General features: G+C 41.5%; 1 protein-coding gene across 33 annotated transcripts in view; it reads right to left on the bottom strand.

Annotated features, from left to right (window-relative positions):
* MAGI1 (membrane associated guanylate kinase, WW and PDZ domain containing 1) overlaps positions 1–22,107 on the bottom strand; it is a 359,200-nt gene that overhangs the window by 157,211 nt on the left and 179,882 nt on the right. For all 33 annotated transcript variants that reach the window (XM_075095718.1, XM_075095720.1, XM_075095721.1 and 30 more), the window contains exon 2: positions 17,250–17,366. In XM_075095718.1, the coding sequence (XP_074951819.1) occupies positions 17,250–17,366 (117 nt within the window). The remainder of the gene's footprint in view (positions 1–17,249; positions 17,367–22,107) is intronic.

The raw sequence follows: 22,107 nt of genomic DNA, 5'->3' as shown, positions 1-22,107 counted from the left end.
TTACTATAAGGAGATACAATGTCTGTCCCATGGGTGAAATCAGTGGGGCTGGGGAAAATCAACCCAAGGTTAAACTATCTCCCTTCCTTACATCAGCTTTTCTACTAGACCTGAATAATGGTCAAGTAGTAATTTTGAAGTGTTACTAACTGTCCGAAAGGAAAAGTTTTTTCCACCAGAAAGGGACAGATTTTGACAAAGCACATCTCCCACAGGTAGGTCCACTTTGAAATAAAAATATATATATATAAAAATAAAGAAATAAAAATCCACGATCCTCCCTGCATTTCACTGTGCAAGGAAAGACTAGGAAAATCCAATAACTTTATTTTAAGGGAGCAATATTAACTATAGCCATCACTGCCACCTTCATCCGAAATTAATGAGAAGTTGTGATAGAAATTCTGTCAAATCTATACAAATTTGGAAACTTGCTTTAAACATGTCTTTTCTTCCAGATTTGACTACAGCTGAGATCCCTGAATACATCCTGGACAGAGTCAGAGCTGGGGCATGCCTTTACATAGAGCACAACAGATCAAGGATATTTTTCCTACTTCTCCAGGTTTTGTTTTTCAAGTAGAAGAAACACAACTCTTATACTTAAGAAGGAGAAAAAGGAACAGTAGAACATTTGATCTGTTATCTTCTAGTAGTCAGCTGGAATTCTACTGGATATCATCAAGGGGAAGGGGGAAAGAATCTTACTCATGTATGCAGAACAGCAACAACAGCTCAGGATTAGCTGCAGACAGAAAGACCATATAGGATTAACCCAGTGAACCAGTCATCATGCTTACCAGAATATTCAACAGCAAAATATTCAGAGGATTTCAGGACAGGATTTAGCAGAATTTGACTGAAAATAGCACCACATTTTGAAAAAGCTTTATTGAATACCACAGCAGCCAGCGTCTCTGGACCAAAATGACTTAATTGTGCATTAATTTCAGAAGCATTTCTTGCATAACCATATAAAGAATCAGTGCACTGGAAGGGATGGAAAGCTGTCAGAAAGGCATCTAGACACAAGCTTCAAACCGCAGGCAAGAGCCTTACCTGCAGCATATGAACTTTTAAATGACTGAAACGCAGGGTAAGTATTATTACTGTCAGATACAAAGTCAAGAGTCCAGCACCATTTAATCAGCTTCTACTGCTGAATTAATGGCTTTCACTGTCGCTTTTTTCTTTCCGCAACACTCTGCTATGACAGCCTTACTTGTGCTAGGGGTTGTCAATAATGGCAAAAGGGATACTCTAAGCTTCAAATTGCAGGTTGGATTACCTGCATTAGAAAAGTATATAAAAAAGAAATTCAACTGGAAACGGCTTACTGCTGTTATGGCAAAACCTGGCTCTGCAACACTTCAACAGCAAGGAGCTGAAGTGCTTCTGGAGCATCTGCCGGTGCTCTTTCTCACCAGCTCTGTAGCAGTTTCCCAAAAGGATGTGAAGCATCATTCTTGGATCAACACTGATCCATCGCTGCTTCCATCTGACAGGAGCTAGCAGTAGGCAATGTTGAGTGGAAACAAGCTGGCACGGGAAAAAACACTCCCTGCTCTTCTGCACCACTGAGCGAACCCTTGCTCTCTCCAGAGCAAAGTTACTCCTCGGTATAATTTCCCACATTGCACGAGGAGCCACGCATCAACGAGCAACAGGTTCACAATCTGGCCCTTTACTGAGCCAGATCCTGTAACAGAAAAGCCATTCGCAGCAGACCACAGCCTCCTGGACTGAGCTAGACCTTGCATTCTGCTTATTTTTTCTTGTGCACTGCAGAGTAGAAAACAAGCATCATTAACCATGTAAAGCTCAAGCTGCTGAACTTGGTAGTTCAATTTTAAAATGAGCTCCATAGATTCATGCCATGTAAATGTGTTAGAAGTCTTATTAATCATCTGAGCATGCACTGCCTTAAATTTGGATCCCTTTTGGCTGCTAATTCCAGCCGCTACACTTGTAAACCATTCCCATTTACATGCACACAGACTGATACCCGAGTAGCTAAAGCATGAAAAGGACAGTGAATAGATAGCAACTGATAACGCTGTTGATGTTAGACGATACTGTAACCTACTCCAGCACATGCTCAGCAGTGGTGGCTGGAAAGCGCTCTACAAGTGCTACCGGCAACCCCACATAGTCGCTCTCACAGCTGGCCGTTTGGTAACTGCCTTTATTAATCTGCAGTCTGGGCCAACCTTTGAATAGACACACAAGCTTGTCCATATCGCAGACTCTAGATTTGTTTTTCTAAACTCGTGTTGGCAGTTTACACAGCAGTAAACGATTGAAGGTGCACGAGGACTAAATCCTAGTTCATGGTCAACTTGGTCATTCATCCACAGACAAGGGATACGTGGAAAGGCAGCCGCAATATGTGAAGCTGCTGCAGCCACTGGCCGTGCTTTACCTGTCCTGTGGGCAAATGAAGCTCACCACTCTTTATCACTATTAACAAACTGATATGTAAAAAGAAATAAATAAAATAATACAAGCCTTGCCTGCAAATTCCTCTGAAACTCCTGGGAAAAAACCAGACACCCTTCCCAATGCAGCAGCGGGCACAGAACACCAGCTAAGTTAGCTCGAAAGGCAAATATTCCATTTTCACTGAGAGATGCAGTGTGCCATAATACGAATAAGGAACAAAGACCCCTTTCATTCTGCTGACAAATACAGTACAGCATGTCACAAATCACAAGGGGAGCAGACAACACAATGGCAGCAATTAAATGGGTGTCTTGTTATTAAGAAATACATATAATAATGACAGACTGTGTACACTCCTCCCCCCCAAGCCTTTAAGAATTACACTGGCTAACATGGCTGCATTTAGGGATGTTACTTCTGTTACACAGAAAACTATCTTAAGGAGGGTTATATCCAGCCAGTGCAGCAGGATACGTGCAAATGCAGAAACAGATATCTGGTTTGGTTTTATACATGTTGTACACCTTGTTTACTGCGATTCATACACAGCTTCTGCAACTCATTCACAATTGATGTATTTCTGGAGAAGCTGAAAAAAAAAATATGCCTTTTTTAACTCTCTCACTGCTGAATTTCAACTGAGACACCATCTCTGCCTGCTCCCTCCTAGCCCTCTGCCCTGGTGACCCAGCCTGCTCTCCAGAGATTCACTTCCCAGCCTTCACACCTGCTTAGTTTAGGGGATGTTTTCCAGAAAAAAGGACGCTCCTGGCCCTGCTATGCCTTTAAGACGTGACCAGCCTCCCTGAGCCCGTCCCTCCTCGCTTGCCAGAGGCAGCACAGGGGACCGCGGCCCCGCTCAGCTCACAGGGGCCAGCACCTTCTCCCACGGCGCGACCCCGGGAGCGGAAACGCGCGCCCGTTCTCGCCTCCTGCTTTACTGCCGGCATGCGCGGCCGTCTGGGGAGCAGCTACAGTGCATCCCTCGGGAGGTCTCCTTCCTGCCCCCTCCTCGGCTGAGCCCCGGGAGAACAATGCGGGGACAGACATTTAGCAACACCTGCTGTATCGCATTAATATGCACAGGGATGTATTGATGGTTTTTCCCATCCAACACTAAGACTGCATTGTTCGGGACGATCCATCAGTGGATCGCTTCCCCCCCCACGCCGGCCCCACAAGCCCCCTTCTGACATGTCCCCTTGTCTCCCAGCCCGGGCTGACGACCACGTTTAGGAATGCACTTCATTAAATCGGAGCTGCCCCATTCCAACCTGCAATGCGGAGGCAGTACAAAGCAAGCGCCACGCTTCCTCCCGCATTTCTTTCAAAAGCCCCATTGTTCGGCAGGCATCTGGTCCTGATCTCAGCCTATTCGTGCCCATTGACCCTGCTTTTCGCAGCGCACCCGCTCGCCAACGGGCCTCACGTAAAGCCTGCTTGATGAATTAAAAAGTAGCACTAGCCATCTGTCCTCCCAGGCTGGGCTAAGGCTGTGCAGCTCCGCTCCGCAGCTCCCTCCCCAACCCCACAGCCTCCCCTGCCTCCCGCTATAACCCCCTCTCTCCTTACACGCACAACCTGCAGCTGAGGAACCGCTGGGTTCGCTCAGTAAACACAGACCTAGCTTATCACATTTGCTGCTTTTCATCTCTTACATTAGCATCTAGGAAAGAAAAAGAATACAACAGAACATTCTCACTTGCCTGAGTCCTTCGAAATTCAAGCACAAATACAAGATTAATCCTTCCTTTGTGAGGTCTTGTCTTTAAGTCGTGGTATGTAATGATCCTCAGCACTGCAGCAGAGGGGAATAAAAAATGCAGGGATCATAAGCAGGGGGAGGACAGGGCTTACTTACATCAGGGTTTCTGCCACATGACAATAGGTTTGAGAGGGAAGAATAAGCTGGCAGCAGCAGCTGACAGTGCAAAAGGGAGAATGCAGAAGCCTGCCTTTTATATTATTGGTGACATTTCTAACACATGACAACAATTTCCATCTGTATTTAAGCTGGGAGTGTGAGGAAAAGAGCATTACATCACGACTCCTCTATTCCTAGGGGCTGTGGAATATGTAGGCCAGAGGGATTAAAAAGCACCTGTGTATGCTGGAGATCTGAAATACCACGAGGCAGATTTTTTCCTCCCCTCTCTCCTTTCTCCCTCACCCTTTTTATTTATCTATCACCTTCACTGAGCTGCTGTTTGAGAATCTGCCCAGGGAAGTGCAAAATGGTATTGTCCTAGTTTGCAAGGCACGAGAATGGGAGAACTATGTGAATATGTATTTCTAGCTCTGTCTCTCCATAGGAGATACAGCACTCGTTTTTGCAAGCAATCGAACAGAATACAGAGCATCTTTCTGTTTTCTGCTGTGCTTGTCCCAAGGGCTTTGAGTTTCTCTTAAAGTACCAACTGTCATCTTCCTTTTAAACCTGCAGGGAATTTCAGAGACAGTAGCAATGACTTTTTTTTCCCTTTCTTTTACAGCCAACACATGCCTGTATCTTTTTAAAAGTAAATGTCAAGAACAGGGGGCAAAGATATTTAGGAAAAAGCACTTGACTGCTTCTGAGCCAGCAGGTGTCTGTCTTGGACGCTTTCCACATACCTCACAGAACAGGATTGCTTAGATGCAGTACTGAAGTCCCAGGGGACTCCAGCAGCGCAAGGAAATCTGCTCCCCCGCAGCTCAATGGCTGCTTCGCCGGGGCTTGCACAGCTCCACTGAAGCAGGCAGGGAAGTGCAGACCCCGAGGACCTGGTGGGGTGGGCACAGTGTGCTGCGGGGCCACCCCTGGTCACCTGCTCCCACAGACCGGGGTGCAGGCATGGCGGGGGCAGCACCCTCCGCTGCTGCTCTAACAACCAGGTATTTTGAACCACACCAGCTAACAGCCATCGCTTGCAAAGCAGCTCGATACAGGTGTGGACACAGGCAAGAGCTCACAAGTTTACACCACGTGTATGTATGTGAGGTCCAGGCAACGTAAGGAAAAAACATCATCTCTGTGTTCCACTACCAAACCCAAGAGCGCAAATACAGTGACTGCTCTTGCTGAAGTACCCAATCCCCATAAGTGTTTGAACTGGGTAGGGGCAAAATGTCACCAAGAGGTAGCAAGCCTTATATTACCTTTAAAAGAGAAATAGCCACACACGAACAGGAGAATGGCCTGATGATAAATATATAAACAGTCTTAATTTTACAGGACATAAATATTTTAATGAAAACACCATCTGGCCCAAGGCGCTGGCCCATTATGTGCCTCTTGTTTAAAAAGAAAAGATAAAAATCCTCTGCTCAGGATTCACCTTCCTGGTTCTTTCAACAACAGCCTCATTGAGTCTTAGGCTGTTTTTTGGGTATGTGTCCAGTCAGCTCACAGACCCCATAGGAAGTCCAAAGCCTGTGATAATGATGGGTTTAGAGTACTGGCTACAGTACATTTGAAAACCATGATATGAAAATAAATAACTTAATTCTTCATCCCTATTCTTCTTGTCTGCAAACTCTCTCACCAGATGATACTCCAGTGAGGTAGCACCTAAATGGGACATTCCAGAAAAAAAGCCTCTTTATTAAAAAAAGAAATGGAGCGTTTGACTTTATATTTATTCAGAGATGCAGCTCCCCAATCATTTATGAAAACTCTTTCATAAGATTTAGAAGGGGAGAAAAAGGAAACAATGAAATGACTTATTTTTAATCTGGGGTTTAAAGGCTTTTTCTCTTTCCAAAAAAAAAAAGTCCCACACACAAAGAAAGAAATTCAATGCAAACCTCTGTTTCCCTATCATGAAAGTCCCTTCGAGCACCAGAGTAATCAATTTCTCAGAGCTTGTGTGGTCTACAGCAAAAGCCAAAGAAGGTATTTAAGTTTATACAGCCTTCAGCATTTTGATGGCTTGCTTTTGAAATATGACATGTTTAAATTTTATATCTTTTTTTATAGTTACTTATGTTTTAAGAAAATGGTTGCTGTCAGTAGAAAAAAAAAATAGAAACAAAGGAGAATACATGAAATTCAACCTGTTTTTAAATGCTTGCCCATTCTAAAATCAGAGTAATTCAAAGTTGCACCATGAAAACTGTTACAATCATAATTATATCACCTTTCATGATATTATACCCAGTCTCATTTTGGCATCAAACACTTTGGCTCATACTAACAAAGAAAAATATTGAACACAAGTGGTGCTCCAATGCCAAGCACCTCCAGATAAGTATCCACAAAAATTTACAGGAAGAGTAAAGCAAATACTTTGTCAGATGTGAGAGAACTCTCTACCTTTTCTTGAGCAGACAGTCAAAGGCAAACCATAAATCATTTCAGGATGGGGAAAGGAGTCTTTGTCCTTACAGTAACCCCAACTTCCCACCATGAAAGAAGACCATCTTGAGACAAGACTTTACAGCTGGGATTTAACTCACAGGGTGGAAGAAGTGTGAGATAGAGCACTCTTGTAGGTAGGAACAAACTTCTCCAACAGTCTTCTCAATCTTTCATCAGTACATTTTGGATCCAATTCACTTACCATGTGGGAACAGCAAATGGGGAACAAACTGTGAATTCAAATAACTGTAAACTCAGCAAGATGTGGAAATAAAACACAGATGGTGCACTTCAGATTAAGGGTCAGCGTTTCAGCATCGCTTTCCACTTTTACATTGTGATAGGTGATGTATAACAACCACCTTCCTCCTCGAGACAGCGCTCTAATTAAACCATGACTCACTTAAGAAAACAAGGAGGCAAGTGATACCTCCATGGAAGCCTCCCTGCCAGTCCTGAGAAGCTAAGGTTACTTTGTTAAGCTGCGGCTCATGGTTTTGCTGCTTGAGGATTAACGTTTGGGAGCAGAAACTGTCTCTGCTGGACAGACACAACCAAAAAAAGTTTCTTCAGCTTTTCCAGCTTCCAGGCACGCTGTGGCAGGGCTGCTCTGCCTGGCAAGGCTGTGCCCAGCACCCATCACAGCCCCTGCACCCGCGTGGTCCCCTTTTCACCACCTACATCTCCAGCAAGATTTTAAAGAGGCTGCTCTGATACCTCTTTGCAAAGGCCAAGAACCCAAACACTGCTACCAGTATTACCCTCTACCAACCCTTACAAAGTGCCTTGTACTAAAACACCTCTGGAGGTCTGCATCATGCTTACCTGAACACTGGGTTAACCTTATTCTCTGAGACTGATTTTGTTCTAAATCCCAGGAATGGAATTTAGGGTGACTTTATGCTTGCTGTGAAGTGGTAACTGCATGCCCAGGGCCCTCTAAGGAAGGGTCTGCTTGCAAGCAAGTTCAAAGAAAAAATAAAGCAGTAAGTACAGATTAGATGACAGAAGAACAATAAATCCATAGAGCTTGAAATGCCAGATAGAGAGAGGCAGTAGTGATTTTAAGGCGACTATTACCTTAAAAATATGCTGGAGATTGTTTGTCAGATCAGAGTTAATGAAGGAGAAATCTAATAGTACTATAGTATTAAATTTACCATTTTAATGGCATCATCAATGTTCTATAATGTGGGCAATTTACAGAATGTCCGTCAATGTGATTCTCAAGTGTGGTTAGTTACACAGGAGCAGCACTATCGCATCTCATCAGCCATTCCCTTCTAAAAAACACCGGGTGTTTTGCAGAGGATTGCAGAAGGCTAAGTGAGATGGCAAACTATATATTTAAAATTATGGGAATGCAAAAATGGGAAAGATATTTATGAACATTATGGGATGTTTACATTCCTGAAAGGATTGGATCCAGCTCTGCCCCATTGTCAGGTCCAGCCTTCCTACTTCTGCGCTGCCATTTAGCGTCCTGTTGGGTTCTCCTCAGCTCTCTTGCACGTCTTGCAACACCTACTGATTTTCTCAAAACCTTACATACCTGGATTTAGGAGAGCTGAAAATAACCTCCCTATTCAAATACATTTTCAGCTCTCATGTATTAGGCCTCTCTGAACAAAGCAAAACACCAAAAAAGCCACACCCTGGAAAAACATGAAAGGTGTCAGTAAGGGCTCAGAAACTACCAGGTTTCTGAAGAGTCAAAATATCCACTTTCAAGATTTTGGTTATTAATTCAAGAACTGTGAACAGTAGGAGATGGTAATGCTGCACTTATAAATATCCATCTCCTCATATATTCAATGAAGAGTTTCCTAAAAGCAGCAGCTTCTTAACCTGGAGTTCCTCCTTCTCCCACCACCTGCCCCAGCCCATCAGTTCTGAGGGACGCCAGTTCAAATTTCTAATACAGCAAAGATTACCTGCACGTTTTTTAGCACATGACAATCTCCCATTAAGTAGCTTTAAATTTGGTAGAAAACCCCATACTTTAGCGGCAGTATTTGAGTTGCCATAATGGTCTGAGATAAGAATGAAGTACCATCTATTTATCTAATAAGAAATACTCTGATTCTTCCTACAGACCTCCTTTTACCAGCATCAACATTTATCTACTGTTTTTTCCCTTGGTAAGTGAAGCGTTAAACCTGAATTTTAAAGAAAAAGTGCAGGTAGTGAATGAATGGTGAAGTATGAAATATAATTCCATGGCAGGTGACACTTCCAAGGGTCTTTGCAGGGTCTTTTTGGACCTGAAGATGGAGAAGAACATCAAGTAGAACTGCTAGATCACTATTCACCCGATTACTCTGTGATACACATCTCATTTTGAAGATACATTAGCCTTTCAAAGAGCCATTTATTAAACATTTCCATTTAAATAATAATTTTCACAATCCTCCGTGAAACAGATGTATTCCCTCTTAAATCACTAATTAAGAGCAGCCTGGGACGTTACAAAGCCCTTTAAAAGGAATTCAGGGAACTAGCGTCCCCCTTAAACAAATCTGTTCTGGCAATGACCCAGGTATCTTGACTTCATAGCTCAAAGCTCAAATTATTCAAGAGGACATTATAAAACAAGGATACATCTAGACCTTTATGACTATTAGAAAAGATTTATTTCACCTTCAATAGGGGCAGAACTAGAAATATTTATTCTATTTCTTCTACCTTCTTATTCACTGGGGGTGGGGGAGAAGGAAATCAATGAAGATTAATTTACAGAGTTATTCCTAGCAAAGGTACTGGGTATGACTCTCCCCAAAGAAAACCGGCTAGCAGAATCTAAACAGCTTTATAAATGATTACACGGCTAATCTCCTCTCTGCTGAAATAAAGAGAAAGGATTTAGGGGACAAATACAGCACGCTTTATGTGAAGAAACATGGTAATGTTGAAAAAAAGGATAATTGTTTGAAGACGAAATGTAGCAAGTCTGCATCCCCATCAAACCATCTCCTGATGGCTTGCATCTGCCATTGCCCTCCTGGGGTCAGAGACTGCCGTGGTAGCAATATATGTGACTGGGAATCACACAGCCATTTCCTCCTCCGCCATGCCACTGTTTTTGCCCACGCTACCTTGCAGGTACTGCGCTGGACCAGAATAATATAATGCAAATAGAATTTTCAGGTTTCCTATTTAAGTAATGACATCTCTGACAAAAGAAGCCAGGACTTTTCCAACCGTGAAACCATCACGCAAATCAACACATTCAGGCACAAACATACCTATACAGAGCAACAGGTGCTTTCTAGAGGGAGTTAAACATGAAACACAAATGTGAGCGGAAGAATGGGTTAAAGAATGGCTACACGTTTAATTTTTCCTTATTTTAAACTCTTCCTTTTGACTGAAACACTCATTCTCTTGGCTTGTAGCATAACCAATACGCTGTAAATGGAGAGAGACGTGGTGGTAGTTGAAAAGAAATCAAACTGCCTCGATGAAATCAAAAGCTGAGACACTGCAGCCATCACAAAAGATCTAATCAGGACTCTGGGACATCATATGAAAAACTATGGCAGGACAGAGCCAGTTTTGAAGTAAATAATGTGGGGTAATTAATCTCCAGCCCTTCAACCTCCAAAGAGCAATACCTGCTCTCAGCTCTTATTTGCCCTCTGCTTTCCAAGAGACACACAACCTTAGGAACATTTACGTTTTAAGGCATATGCACAGACGTTGTTTGCACTACCTAAATACCCACTTGCAGATGCTTTACCGTAGTACAAAGCAACAGCAATGAAAAAATGCAAAATTAAGTACACTGGGGGCTAACAAAGAAAACAAAGAAAACTAGCCATGTAATCTCTTCCCACACTTCTTACCCAAATCTCCTTTGGCAAGTGGCATCAGAGAGCCTGTAAGGCTGAGCTTTTCCGCTTTGTACTGTTCTCTGGTGCCTCATGCCATTTCAACTGGGTGTACAGTGAAAAACAGAAAAGCTATTCCTCACAAATGAGTAAGCAGATGGAGCAATATTTGCCATCATAAGTGCTTTTATTTCCAAGTGTAAAAAAACCCAAACCAAAAACAAAACAAGAAGCCTCAAAATAAAAACACCACCAACAAAAACACAAACAACAACAAAAAACAACTACAAACCCACTGGCACAAAATGCACTATTGATCTGCAAGGACAGACCAGATGGAAAAAAAGGTCTGAAGTCTCTTAGATTAAACTGAAATGACTGTGTATAGAAAGGAACTAAACTACAGAAATATTGGCCCTGTTGCTCAAAACAGGGCATTTTTCTCTCTCAAAGTGCAATCACATCTGGTTCACTAATATGTGAAATAACTGTATCCCTGAAAACAGCAGGGGACTCTGCTACAATTCTGCACTCCCTGGAACACAGCTACAAGGATTTTCTAAACCCACTGGTTGTACTCAGGATACAGTCCCTGCTGAAAATACAGGAAAAAGTATATGTGTGTACTTTAGCTGGCATGGAAAATATGTCTCATATTTTTCAGTGTTAGATTAACTCGCAAGCAAATTTTCTTGAGAGAAATTATTTTTACAAACTGCTCATACCTGTATGTTGCAGCCTAGTGATAAGGACACTATTTTAAAAATATTTAAAACTTTTTCCTAACATAAGTCTTGTAAAGCAATTAATTATTTTTTGTCTGTTAGAAAAAAGATCAGTCTGCTGTTCATCACCTTATCAGTGTGGGCCTTCAAATGAATATTTCATGGACACTGCAACTTTTTCTCATTACAAAAGCAGAATTACACTTCTAGGAAGGGAACTGCAACAAAAGGTACTTGGATAATAAATGCGGTTGCAGGTCTGGAAAGCTTTTGAGAATTCAAAGAGCATTTGTGTACATAAACTGATGATTTATTGCCTGTGAAGAAAAATAATGTGCACTGTCAGTGATTCTGTTTATCCTTAATAAAAATTAGTAACTAAAAATAACTTCCAAATTGTGACTCAAATATCCCCACATGTAAAAACACATGCATTTCTAACATAAAGGTCTTTCTGCTTCACTTCAACAATTTCTTCCCAGTATACTGATACACTATTATACTCAATATTCTAAAGAAAAGAACCTTCTGTAAGCTGGTTTGCATATCCCTTCTATCAATTCATTTTGAAGTTCAGAAATACTTATGGGGAACCCAGTGCTCCAGGACTTTAAAAGCTATCCTGGGAAATCACCTAAGTCTGAATGTTTGACAGCAGTTTCATCACACCCCGGCCCATTTAGTCTCTCTAGTCCTCCATTAGCTGCAGAAAAGGATGGTGGTTATGCATGTAGCAGCTTATCCGACTCCTGGAGCAACTAAACTACATTTTGGTAGTTCGATTATCCATGAAAACATTTAATCCAGATAATAAGGTTCAGTGTGCTCTTCTACATCCACTTACTAAAGTCTGTCCTATAAATACTGTGAACTTTCCTTGTCCAATATTATTGGTTTTCTCAGAAAGGAGACTTTTCCTTCGCACCAGTAGATCGCTTGGAATAAAGAAATTTATTCTCAGATTTCCCACTGAAATGTGAGAGAGCTCAGGCCAGCCAGGGGCCTGGGTGCTGCTTTTTTCTAAGCCTCCTTACAGATCACTCGACACCTACACTATTGATTTTTATCCATTTCTTTCCATTTTGCCTCATGCTCCCCTATAAGACTAACCACAGTAGTTGGAGCTACTGTTCTGTAATTGAAGACAGAGGAACAGATCAAAACTCCAGGAAGGTGAGAGAACAGACAGCAGAAATGAAAGTGGTAAATCTCTAACGTTAACATCTTCAGCCAATTAATCCCAGGGCATGTACTTGTTTTGGGAAAGTGAATCAACTGTTGAATGATGACCTCCTGAGGTTTTAAAAGGCAATTTTGGGAAGAAGAGGAAGAAAAAAAAAAAAAGATTGCCACAGAGTGTCTAGGCTGATATCTAAGACTTAACTTAGGCTAGCCATTACATTGTCCCTGTTTCATCTACCATCAAGAAGACCTTGCACTTTGCAGAGTTTTGCTTCGTAAGACTACAGCCTGGCTAAGAAAGGAACTGCAAAGTACCAAAATGAGACAAATGCAGAATATACGTGAATGGGGAGGGTACCTCTGTTACTTCAGTCACGTCTGCAGCAGGTACACTGTTTCAGCAAGTCAAGGTGCAAATACCAGATGCCAGAGCCATAATAGCTGCCTCTGCATGTCACACAGGACTTAAACAGTGGAAAATCAAGTAAATGTGCTCAGAGGAAAAAAAAAAAAAAACACATGCTGAGATAAGCTTTTATGGAAATAATATCATCTCTCTGATTCTTCTCGATACACTGTGAAAAGAAAACTGCTGTCAGGTTGCTGAGAATAAGCAACTAGGACAAATGGCCGGTACTGCTTGTTTACTTTAAACAGATGCCCTCTACCATCATTTCAAAATAAGGAAGATAATCCTGTCTGTTCAGCCTTCTGTGACCAGTGGTTTAGACACACTGCTGCACTATAACGTTACAGTAAGTTGCTATCGCACATCTTTCTCAATTAACACTATTACACAAATATACCAAGGTAAGGCTACTTGGAAACACCTATTTAATGGATATATTCTTACACGTACTTCCAACTAATCACGTTTTCCACTAGGTAAATCTTCACATATACCAATCCTGTTTGGGGGAGTTCTGCTCCTAAGAAACGCTCTGCGAAACCTGATGCTGAGATGTCAACACACTCTACATCATGGACCCTCAGCCTTTCCCCAGATCAGATGTAATGCAAGTCACATCAACTTCTGTTAGCACAGGTGCGCTCAGACATGCCACAGTGTGCCCCAGCAAGATGCCCCACACAGTTGGTAAACCTGCCCTTTTGCTCTTAAGAGCTTAGGCTGGCAAAATTAAGCTGGAATAAATTAAACCCACACTAGAAATAAACTGTGGGCAAAGCCTCTGCATCAGTCAAAGCACTTCTGGTACAGTTATGGCCAATCAGTAATCATGCAATTGTTGCCAATTCACAGTCTACTCCAAGCTCAATGGAGCCATTAACTAGCCCACAAATAGAGCATTATTTCTGGTGATCTTCATTAGGCACATGAGAAAACAGGAAAAATGTGGTGCTTCAAAACAAAACGAGGCAGAGGGGATAGCTTGAGACTGGACCAACATCCTACTAATCTGGATGATCAATTTGAGTTTTTTTTCTAATTTTGACAGTGGATCCTACATGTGAGGAATTAGAATAGTTAATTATCTGAACACACAAGGAGAATAACTTTGTTCAAGTTTAAGGTCCTGATTTTTCTTAAGCAGAAGACAAAAATACTCTAAAAAAAGTCTCTGACCCAGCATGTGAAGTTAACAGTGAAATGAGAGTGGCAGGAAGAAAGTAAAGGAAATAACTGAGTTGGTGCAGCTCAAATAAAAGCTAGTTCAGTGGCTGAGTTGCAATAACTCTTTCCAATATTTGCACATTGTAAATGCATGGCTTCATTAGCACTTATGCACCATCCAAACAGATAAATAAGGTGTCCTGCCTCTCTTCCTTACTCTGACTCGGTCCTAGATTAGGATGCTGAAGTTGTAAATTACAGAGGAGAATGCTTTGGGCCTGTAAATAAACCCGTGGGTTTGGTGTGATAGTAACAGCAAAGCACTCGTGATGGCACGACAACCAAACTTGGAAACCACCTGGAAGCTTGTCACAGCTGTTGTTTACTACAGATCTTTGCAGAAAACAATCAGCTCAATGGGGAGAAGGGAGCTGAGGGTACAAAGATTCGGAGGAAGCATGCTGGAGGTTCAGAGGTCACTGAGGAGCAGGGGAAGACCTCAGCTTGCAAAAATAACCATGTAGTTCATCTACTTCTTTCCATAATAGTTCGCTTTTGGGTCCATTTCAAGGTCTCATTTCTTTATGACAGCTCTCATGTTTAGTTAGGGATGAAGTCCTCTGATCTCTCAGAAAACCGCCTGTGTCACCCATTTAGGCAATGTTCATATCCCCTTTGGGAGCTGACATCACCCCACTCTTGTACCCTCGATTATTCACCAGAAAATAAAGCAAGCTCTTAGTCAACTCTCCTAAAGTAAAAGTCTATATGATTCTCGAGCAATGCGTCATTGTCATATGAAATAACGAGGTCAAGTCAAACTCTCTGCATCTTTCCTCCCCTTTGCTTGACCTCTATCTTCTACGAAAGCTATAGCCATGTATTCACGCAGTTCCCAAGTCAGCCAAGCATGCAACCAGCACGTGGCTGTGTGGAAAACAGAAGCCCTCTGGGTTTTCTCACCACGTGTACCAAATCAGTCAGAGCTGAACCACATGGGATTATTACTAGAATTTCTGGGGAAGAACTGGTTAACCTCTCCTTTCTTCATTTTGCATTTACCAATTATCACTTCATTTAGCCCTATATCAGTACAACAAAAAGCAGCTGTCAGGCCAAGCACGCTCAGTCCAAGCGACCTTGTGTTCTTGTTCGTGTTCACCATGTAATCAGCAGGGAATTCCATTTTAAAAATACAATACAAGACTTCATAATCCATTAGCACTAGAGATTGGTCCAGGGCTCCGGATTTACTGGTCACATGTACCAAGAAATAAAAATATGAGTGTACAGCTAGATTAATATTCAGACCTGTACAGCATCCCAACCCACCATGCGTGCGTCAGTCTCATTCAAATTCATATATGAATATTAGCACCATTCTTACAAGCTACCGCTAATACCATCCCCTCAGTACATGAAGAAAAAAATTAAATGGTATGTGCTTTACAACTCAGAATGTATGGGTACACACAATAACTAACTCCACTTCTCAGATTTTCCATTTGTTTCATAAACGGAACATAAGTACTGATGTCCTTATTAATACATCGACAACCCATATCTCCCCCAGCTATTTCTAACAGGCAGGAATCACTTTCACTGCTCTTAATTTTATATCAAAAGTCTTTAGCAAGTCCAAGCAGTTTAGCTCACCATCAAGCTCAATAAATCAGAGAAAAGAATCAATTGAAAGCATTTCAAAATGTAACCTCAGTAACACACAAAATGCTTCCACAGAACTTAGGCTCATTTGCTTTATTTGCTGCTTTAGAAATTGGAATGTAACACATGGGCAGAAGGATGTTAGTTAGCATCACGACACTGCATCTCCCAAGCCTAACATTGCACGTGCGCTCCTAGAAGGCACTCTTCTCACTATGCTTTAAAAACCTGCCGCCTGGCAAGTTAGGTGATTGAAAACGAATCATATTTTATGTTGACAAAATGGAAAATGGAAGTGTTCAATAAAAATAATAATCCATATGTGTTCTTTATGTCCATGCATAGCACTTTAAACATAAGTTGGTCCATGCTTTCCACTGATAAACTGAGAATAAACTCAAGGGTGATATAGAGCATCTACCATTTGAAGAATCAACATTTGTCAGTGTTACCACACAATTTTAACTGTGGTCCTACACAGTTCTCCTGCATCCAACAGTTAGATTGAAAATGGCTATTACTCTATGTACCATAACGTGATATTTGTTGGCAAATACTGATTTTTGAGTGGCAACATCATTATTCAATATTTATAAGTCTACCAGGATAAACAACCTCTGCTTCCTGTTAAGACAGAAAACTTCGAAATATTTTGCTGCTCATCTCAGTATGCTGTAACTAAGATGTTTACCAGTCCTTATTCCAGCCTGATCTGAAAGGCACACCATTATCCCTAAAGATCATCAAAGCTCAAGCAGAAAAACCTTTGCTTTAGAATAGCCTCTCCTGGCAGCTGGGGAATGCCAGAGGTGCAATGAAACTGGATCATTCCTCACTCTTTGTACAACTTCCCGAAATGCCAAGGACAGTCTGAATAAAGATTCTGAACTTCTAAAGATTACACTCTCTGAAATTCTCAGTTTTCCTCCTGGTTGTTTTTCTGAGTGAAAAAGAGCATTTCTTTCTCAGCTTCACTACCTCTTGCTGCTTATCTCCTACTTGAATTGAGGATGACCTTCCAAAAGTGGCAGTTGCCTGCTACAGTGGCACCCAGCCATAAAATGCTGTTCAATTTCACAAGTTAAATAAGCATCAGACATGAAGTTCTGCTACGGAAAAAAAAAAGGAAAGCAGGTTTTTTATTCATAGGTTTCAAACCAATAAAGGAACATTCACCATAACAATCTTAATGAAGACTGTTTCTAAGGTAAGTACTCACGTCACGGCTGCTTTTTAGGGTTTTTTTTCTTCACAGTAAGCATCACAGGCCTGCATCAAACCATCAACTGTTCCAAAAAGGTCATTAAAAAAGCAGAATTTGAGGATGAATTGGTTTCTTTTCCAACCCTGCCTGAACCTTATCTGCTGTCACGCCCAAGCTGAAAACTGAGTCTCGCCTGGAGCCGTGCACGCCACACATGAACGTTGCCTCAAAAAAATAAGTATGAAATTCTACTAAATTTAATCCACCAGGTCAATGTTTTGTTACTTACAAGGCACAGCATGGCGATAAAGGTTATCTCTAATAGTCTGCTGTAGATCGTGATCCGGCGATCCTTTCTGAAACCTCTGGTTGAGATAATGTCTCAGGTCTTTGTTCAGCCTGCTTCCTGCAAAGAAAAAACAGCTATTTATATATTTCCAAATGCACACAATTAACATTTCCAATTCAGGCGAACGTTAGACTTCCGTTCAGAGTCCCCTAAATTATGGCACGCTGACTTTATGAGCGGAGGCTCATCTTCCTCTACAAATGGCTAATTACCAAAAATAACTTGCTGTAAACAAGAGGTCTCTCTTGTCTCATAATGCATCTTTCTTCCTGTGGTGTTAAACAGATCATCATTCCCCTTTATCACTTATTTGTCTGAGCAAATGGAGAAAGACAGATGATGTGAAAAAGAGGAAAAATAATAAAGGTAGAGTATTGCTTTTGCAACTCACTGGAGGGTGAGCTGGGCAGACAGACAGAAGGCTGCTCCCGTTAGGGGTACTAATACAGCTGAACATGGCACAAAATCAAACAAGTGCTATACTTTGCACTAGTATCTACCCCAGCACACAGAAGTTAGGAAAGAATTGGTTGAAGGAGTTAAGAGTACCTGAAGTCCTTAAACACAACAGAATAATACCCAACACTTTTCACTTAAATCTGTTTATTTCCCCATTCAGTTTTGAACACTTTCAGAAGTCTGCGAGAATAACGATAAATGAGTTAAAAACAAAACAAACAAACAAAAACACAGAAAAAGAAACACAGTTGTTAATGCTCATTAACATTGCCAGTTGCTGTACACCAAATCCTTTCTTGGAGCAGAATATATGAACTGCAGCAACTTAATGAAGTCTCTTCCCAGAAATGAAATCTTTCCAAATCTGGAATAACAGTGACATTAATTTGACTGATGAGCAAAAACAACCCCACAAGACCATACAAAGAACAGGGGCAGAAACTCTTCTGTCCTAAAAAAGAAAAGAAAAAAAACACTGGAAAAGCTTCAGAGAAATGCAAGCAGGATGATCCAAGTCTGAAGCAGTTGCCACACAAGGACCAAGAGAGCGGGCTGGGATGCTGCAGCCTGTTGCAGTCATGGGCCTCCAACATGCCCAGAGGGTAGGGGGGACTGGCTGCTCCCTGCCTCTCCCAACACCAGGACTAGGAGATGCCAACAAAAGCTAATGGGAGCTTGGTTCAAAACCACGTAACAGTGGCAGTAGTTGGCACAGGCTGTGGCAGATCTCCTTGCTGAGGAGCACTGTGGGTGCAACAAGCTCACTGAGGAGCTTCAAGGGGAGGCTGGAAACGCACTTGGAAGACAGACTCATTGGAGGTTGCAAAAGAGGTTGTAGGAAGTCCCTTGAGCTGAAAATGAATTGCTGGTGGCTGGGAGATCTGGGAAAAGGAGCGGGGGAATATCAAATAGCTTGTTCTTTTCCTTTCCTTTGCTAGGCATCTTATTTTATGACCACAGCTGGAGCCAGAATGCTGGGCTACATGAACCTGGGGCTGAACCACTGCAGCTGGTTCTACGGTCTTTTATAATTTGCATTATGATATTTTGGATTGGGAATATGTAATGCAGAGTTCATCTCAATACTTGTTCACACTGAACATAGCATCACAGTCACAGGTTCCTGTCTGGAGCCTCTAGGAATCACTGCAGAAAAAATCAAGAATAATAATACGGCAATGGAGTGCAGTTGGACAGTGGGTCTGGGAGGCAGCAGTGGTACCAGTCAAATGAGAAAAAGAGTGTAGACCATTAAATGGCCATTGGCAGGAACAGCCTATCTGCCTAATGCACCCCTGCAACATCTTAACAGAAATGTTAGTTTAAAACCAGGAAAACTTAGTTGGAAATAATAAGTCAAATTCTAAAAAACAAATAGGTGATTTGTATTTAGGCTCTCCAGACAGCTTTTTTTTTTTTTTTTTTTTTAAAAAAAAAGGATTAAATTTCTTATTGAGGAAAGGAAGGCTTAGGCAGCAAGCCCAGCTAGCAAAAGAAGGAAAAATTTTAAAGACCAAGATGCTCCATTACAGAAATGGCTCAAACAACAAAACCAAAATTAAGGCAGATAAAACTGGCTCATCACACTGTTCTGAGTCACCCCACCAACACCCCTCAACTCCAAGAGCAGATTATCAACCATTTTCTGACAACTGGTCTCTGGTTATTACACCATAAAAATGGTTTCCCACATAGAAGGCACTTGGAGGGCTTCGTAGACCTGTGGGCTACAGTTTTCCAGTTTCAGAGGTGACCTTCCAAACTTCAGATGTTTGATTTCATACCACATTGTTTTACTCCAGAGGGAGGCTGGACACAAAAAAAGAGCATCTGCTGAAATAATAAAATATTCCTTTATCTTTTAACTAAACAGTCCGTATTTTTCTTTCCATAAGAGATAGTAAGACAAGGTGGTTTCTCATTGCAAAAAGAAAAAATATGATGAACAGTTTGGACATAATGCAAGGGCTTATTCCAGTGAAGAAATTAATACACTGAACTGCATGTATCATATAACGTCAGCTTTCTCCTGAAATACTGTGTGATTCATGATTCAATGATTTATGCCACAATAATGTCTAGAGGTGTCTGCTGAGCTAGGGCTTGTTTGACCACAGAAAATATGCAATTTACTGATGATATCTGCTTTTAGCTTCCCTCTGTGCCCATTCCGTCTAGCATCTCAGTCTATTACAACCCCCGCTGGAAAGTTTGGTTATTTGCTTTATGCAGTAGCTGGGATTTCCCAGCTGAGTCACTGATGCACTAGCCAAGATGGCAGTTGCAGAAACAGGGGCTACTGGAAGACTTACACTCACCTGACTGTCCCCTCAGGGAGCTCACAGTGGTGCTCATTTGTATTACATTTATTTTAAATGGAAAGGAAAAAAGAAAAGAGAAATTTAAAAAAAACAAAAAACCCAACCAAAAAAACCAAACACAAACGCTTGCTAACCCACATTTTTGTTGCTAAGTTCCAGAAAAGTCTGGATGGAAATAAGGGCTTCTCGCAGCCCTGACAATCTCAGCTGAGCAGCTGCTGAGACCTCAACTGTGGACAAAAGGAGGCTCACCCCATGCAACTCACTCCAGAGCATGGAAGAAGAAAATCAGCTAACACAGCAACTAACACCATGTAGAAAGCTGCCAAAAGGATTCACCCCGGAACATGCTGGATCCTTTGCCATTTGAATTGTCTTGATCCACTCCGATTATCTTTTCCAAAAATCTCCTCAGACTTGAGAGGCCACATGCTTGATACTGGCATTATATAGTAGATTCTAGTGCCAGATGCAAGTTTGTAAACTCTGATAAATTCTTTTTGAGCGTGAAATGTAAGTACTTGCAATTCTTGAGAATCTGAAAGATATGCCAGTGACATTTCAGCAACCTCCTGTGTGCAAATTGTAGCAGTAAAATTCATTCCGATCCCCAGGAGCATCCCGTGCTTGTGCACGCTTCCTCTGAAAACAAGTCTCGCCCTCTGATGGCTTCTGTCCATACACCAACCACTACCAGGCTGGATGAAGGGCAGGTGCCCAGAAACACCTGATTTTATGCAAAAGTCCTTACTTTGTAAAGTCTAATTCCATGCATAAATTGTGCTCAAGAAAATACCTGGCTCCAGTTTCCTTAGAGATGAGCTGTGTTAACCAGAAGTATATCACCACCTTTCAAAATACTCCTCTGCTCTCAAGGAGACTGGATCTTATGTTTACTCTTTTGAGATCCTCTCTTTTCTTCTCTGCTAAAAGCATGTAAAGAGATCCTACAGTGATAACAGCAGACGAACAAAAGATGTAAGCCAGGAACAGCGTTTTCCAAAGCAGAGGATACAGGTCTTATAAGCCAGTGCTTAGCTCTTCCTTCCTAGTGGCCAGGATAGGTTGCAAATGCATTTAATTGCACACAGAAAAATCACCTTGTTACTTCTGTAATCAGAATTAGGCTGATACATGTAGTTTTAGAAGATTAGAAATTTAAAAATGCAAAAAGAAATTCTGAAATTCTTCCTGACTAAACTCACAAAAATTCCTATTTTAAAGTTTCAGAAGTAAAACATGTTCCAAGATCGGGTTTTGTTGTTGCAGCAGTACCCGTCCTCATTTTTTTCCCCACTGAACAAAAACAGTGCCTTTCTTTATGTGGAGATAGTCAGAGAACCAACTTTCCACTGCTTCTCTCCCCATTGTACTACTCCAAATCTGAGATGTTTCCTCTGAGTATCTGAATTTTTTTCTTTACCTTTGAATGAAACAAAGGGCAACGCACTGAATGGCTGGTTTTCTGAATTATTCTTAATTATCATACTGTGTTTTAGAGTACATCAGTTGTTGTCCCAAACCATTACATCATAGCGACATTATTTTAGTGGCAAAAACGAACGCCAAGGGGGAAACAGACCATGTCTCAGAAAAAAAAATTACAGTTTTCTAAGAAACAAACTGTGCTTGTCAATTTTGTGGCAATAAATATGTAACCTAGATATTTTTGTGTGTAATGAAAAATATTGACTGTTTCTAAACACACTTCTTTCAAACCCTCAATCCTCTGTCACATATTTGTCCTCCAACAGTTACCTAATATTAAAGTCACTAGAGAAACTATGCTTTGAATTACGCTCTGACTCTTATTGCTACAATTTCCAGTTTCTGCAGGGAAGAAAGCTGCATACCAGATCATCTGATGCTGTCTTTGCTGCATACGAACATTCATCCCTTCCAGAGCACTACCACCAGCAAGCAGCGGCGCAGACCTGGGGGGCTGCAAGCTTCTACCCTTACTGACATATGAGCTTCCAATAAGGAAAGCAGACTGCATAAATGACCAAGCAAAATCT

This window comes from Phalacrocorax aristotelis, chromosome 6 (assembly GCF_949628215.1).
Source record: "Phalacrocorax aristotelis chromosome 6, bGulAri2.1, whole genome shotgun sequence".
Classification (NCBI taxonomy): domain Eukaryota; kingdom Metazoa; phylum Chordata; class Aves; order Suliformes; family Phalacrocoracidae; genus Phalacrocorax; species Phalacrocorax aristotelis.
Note: the sequence above shows the minus strand (reverse complement) of the source record. Positions and strands in the feature narration are given on the sequence as shown.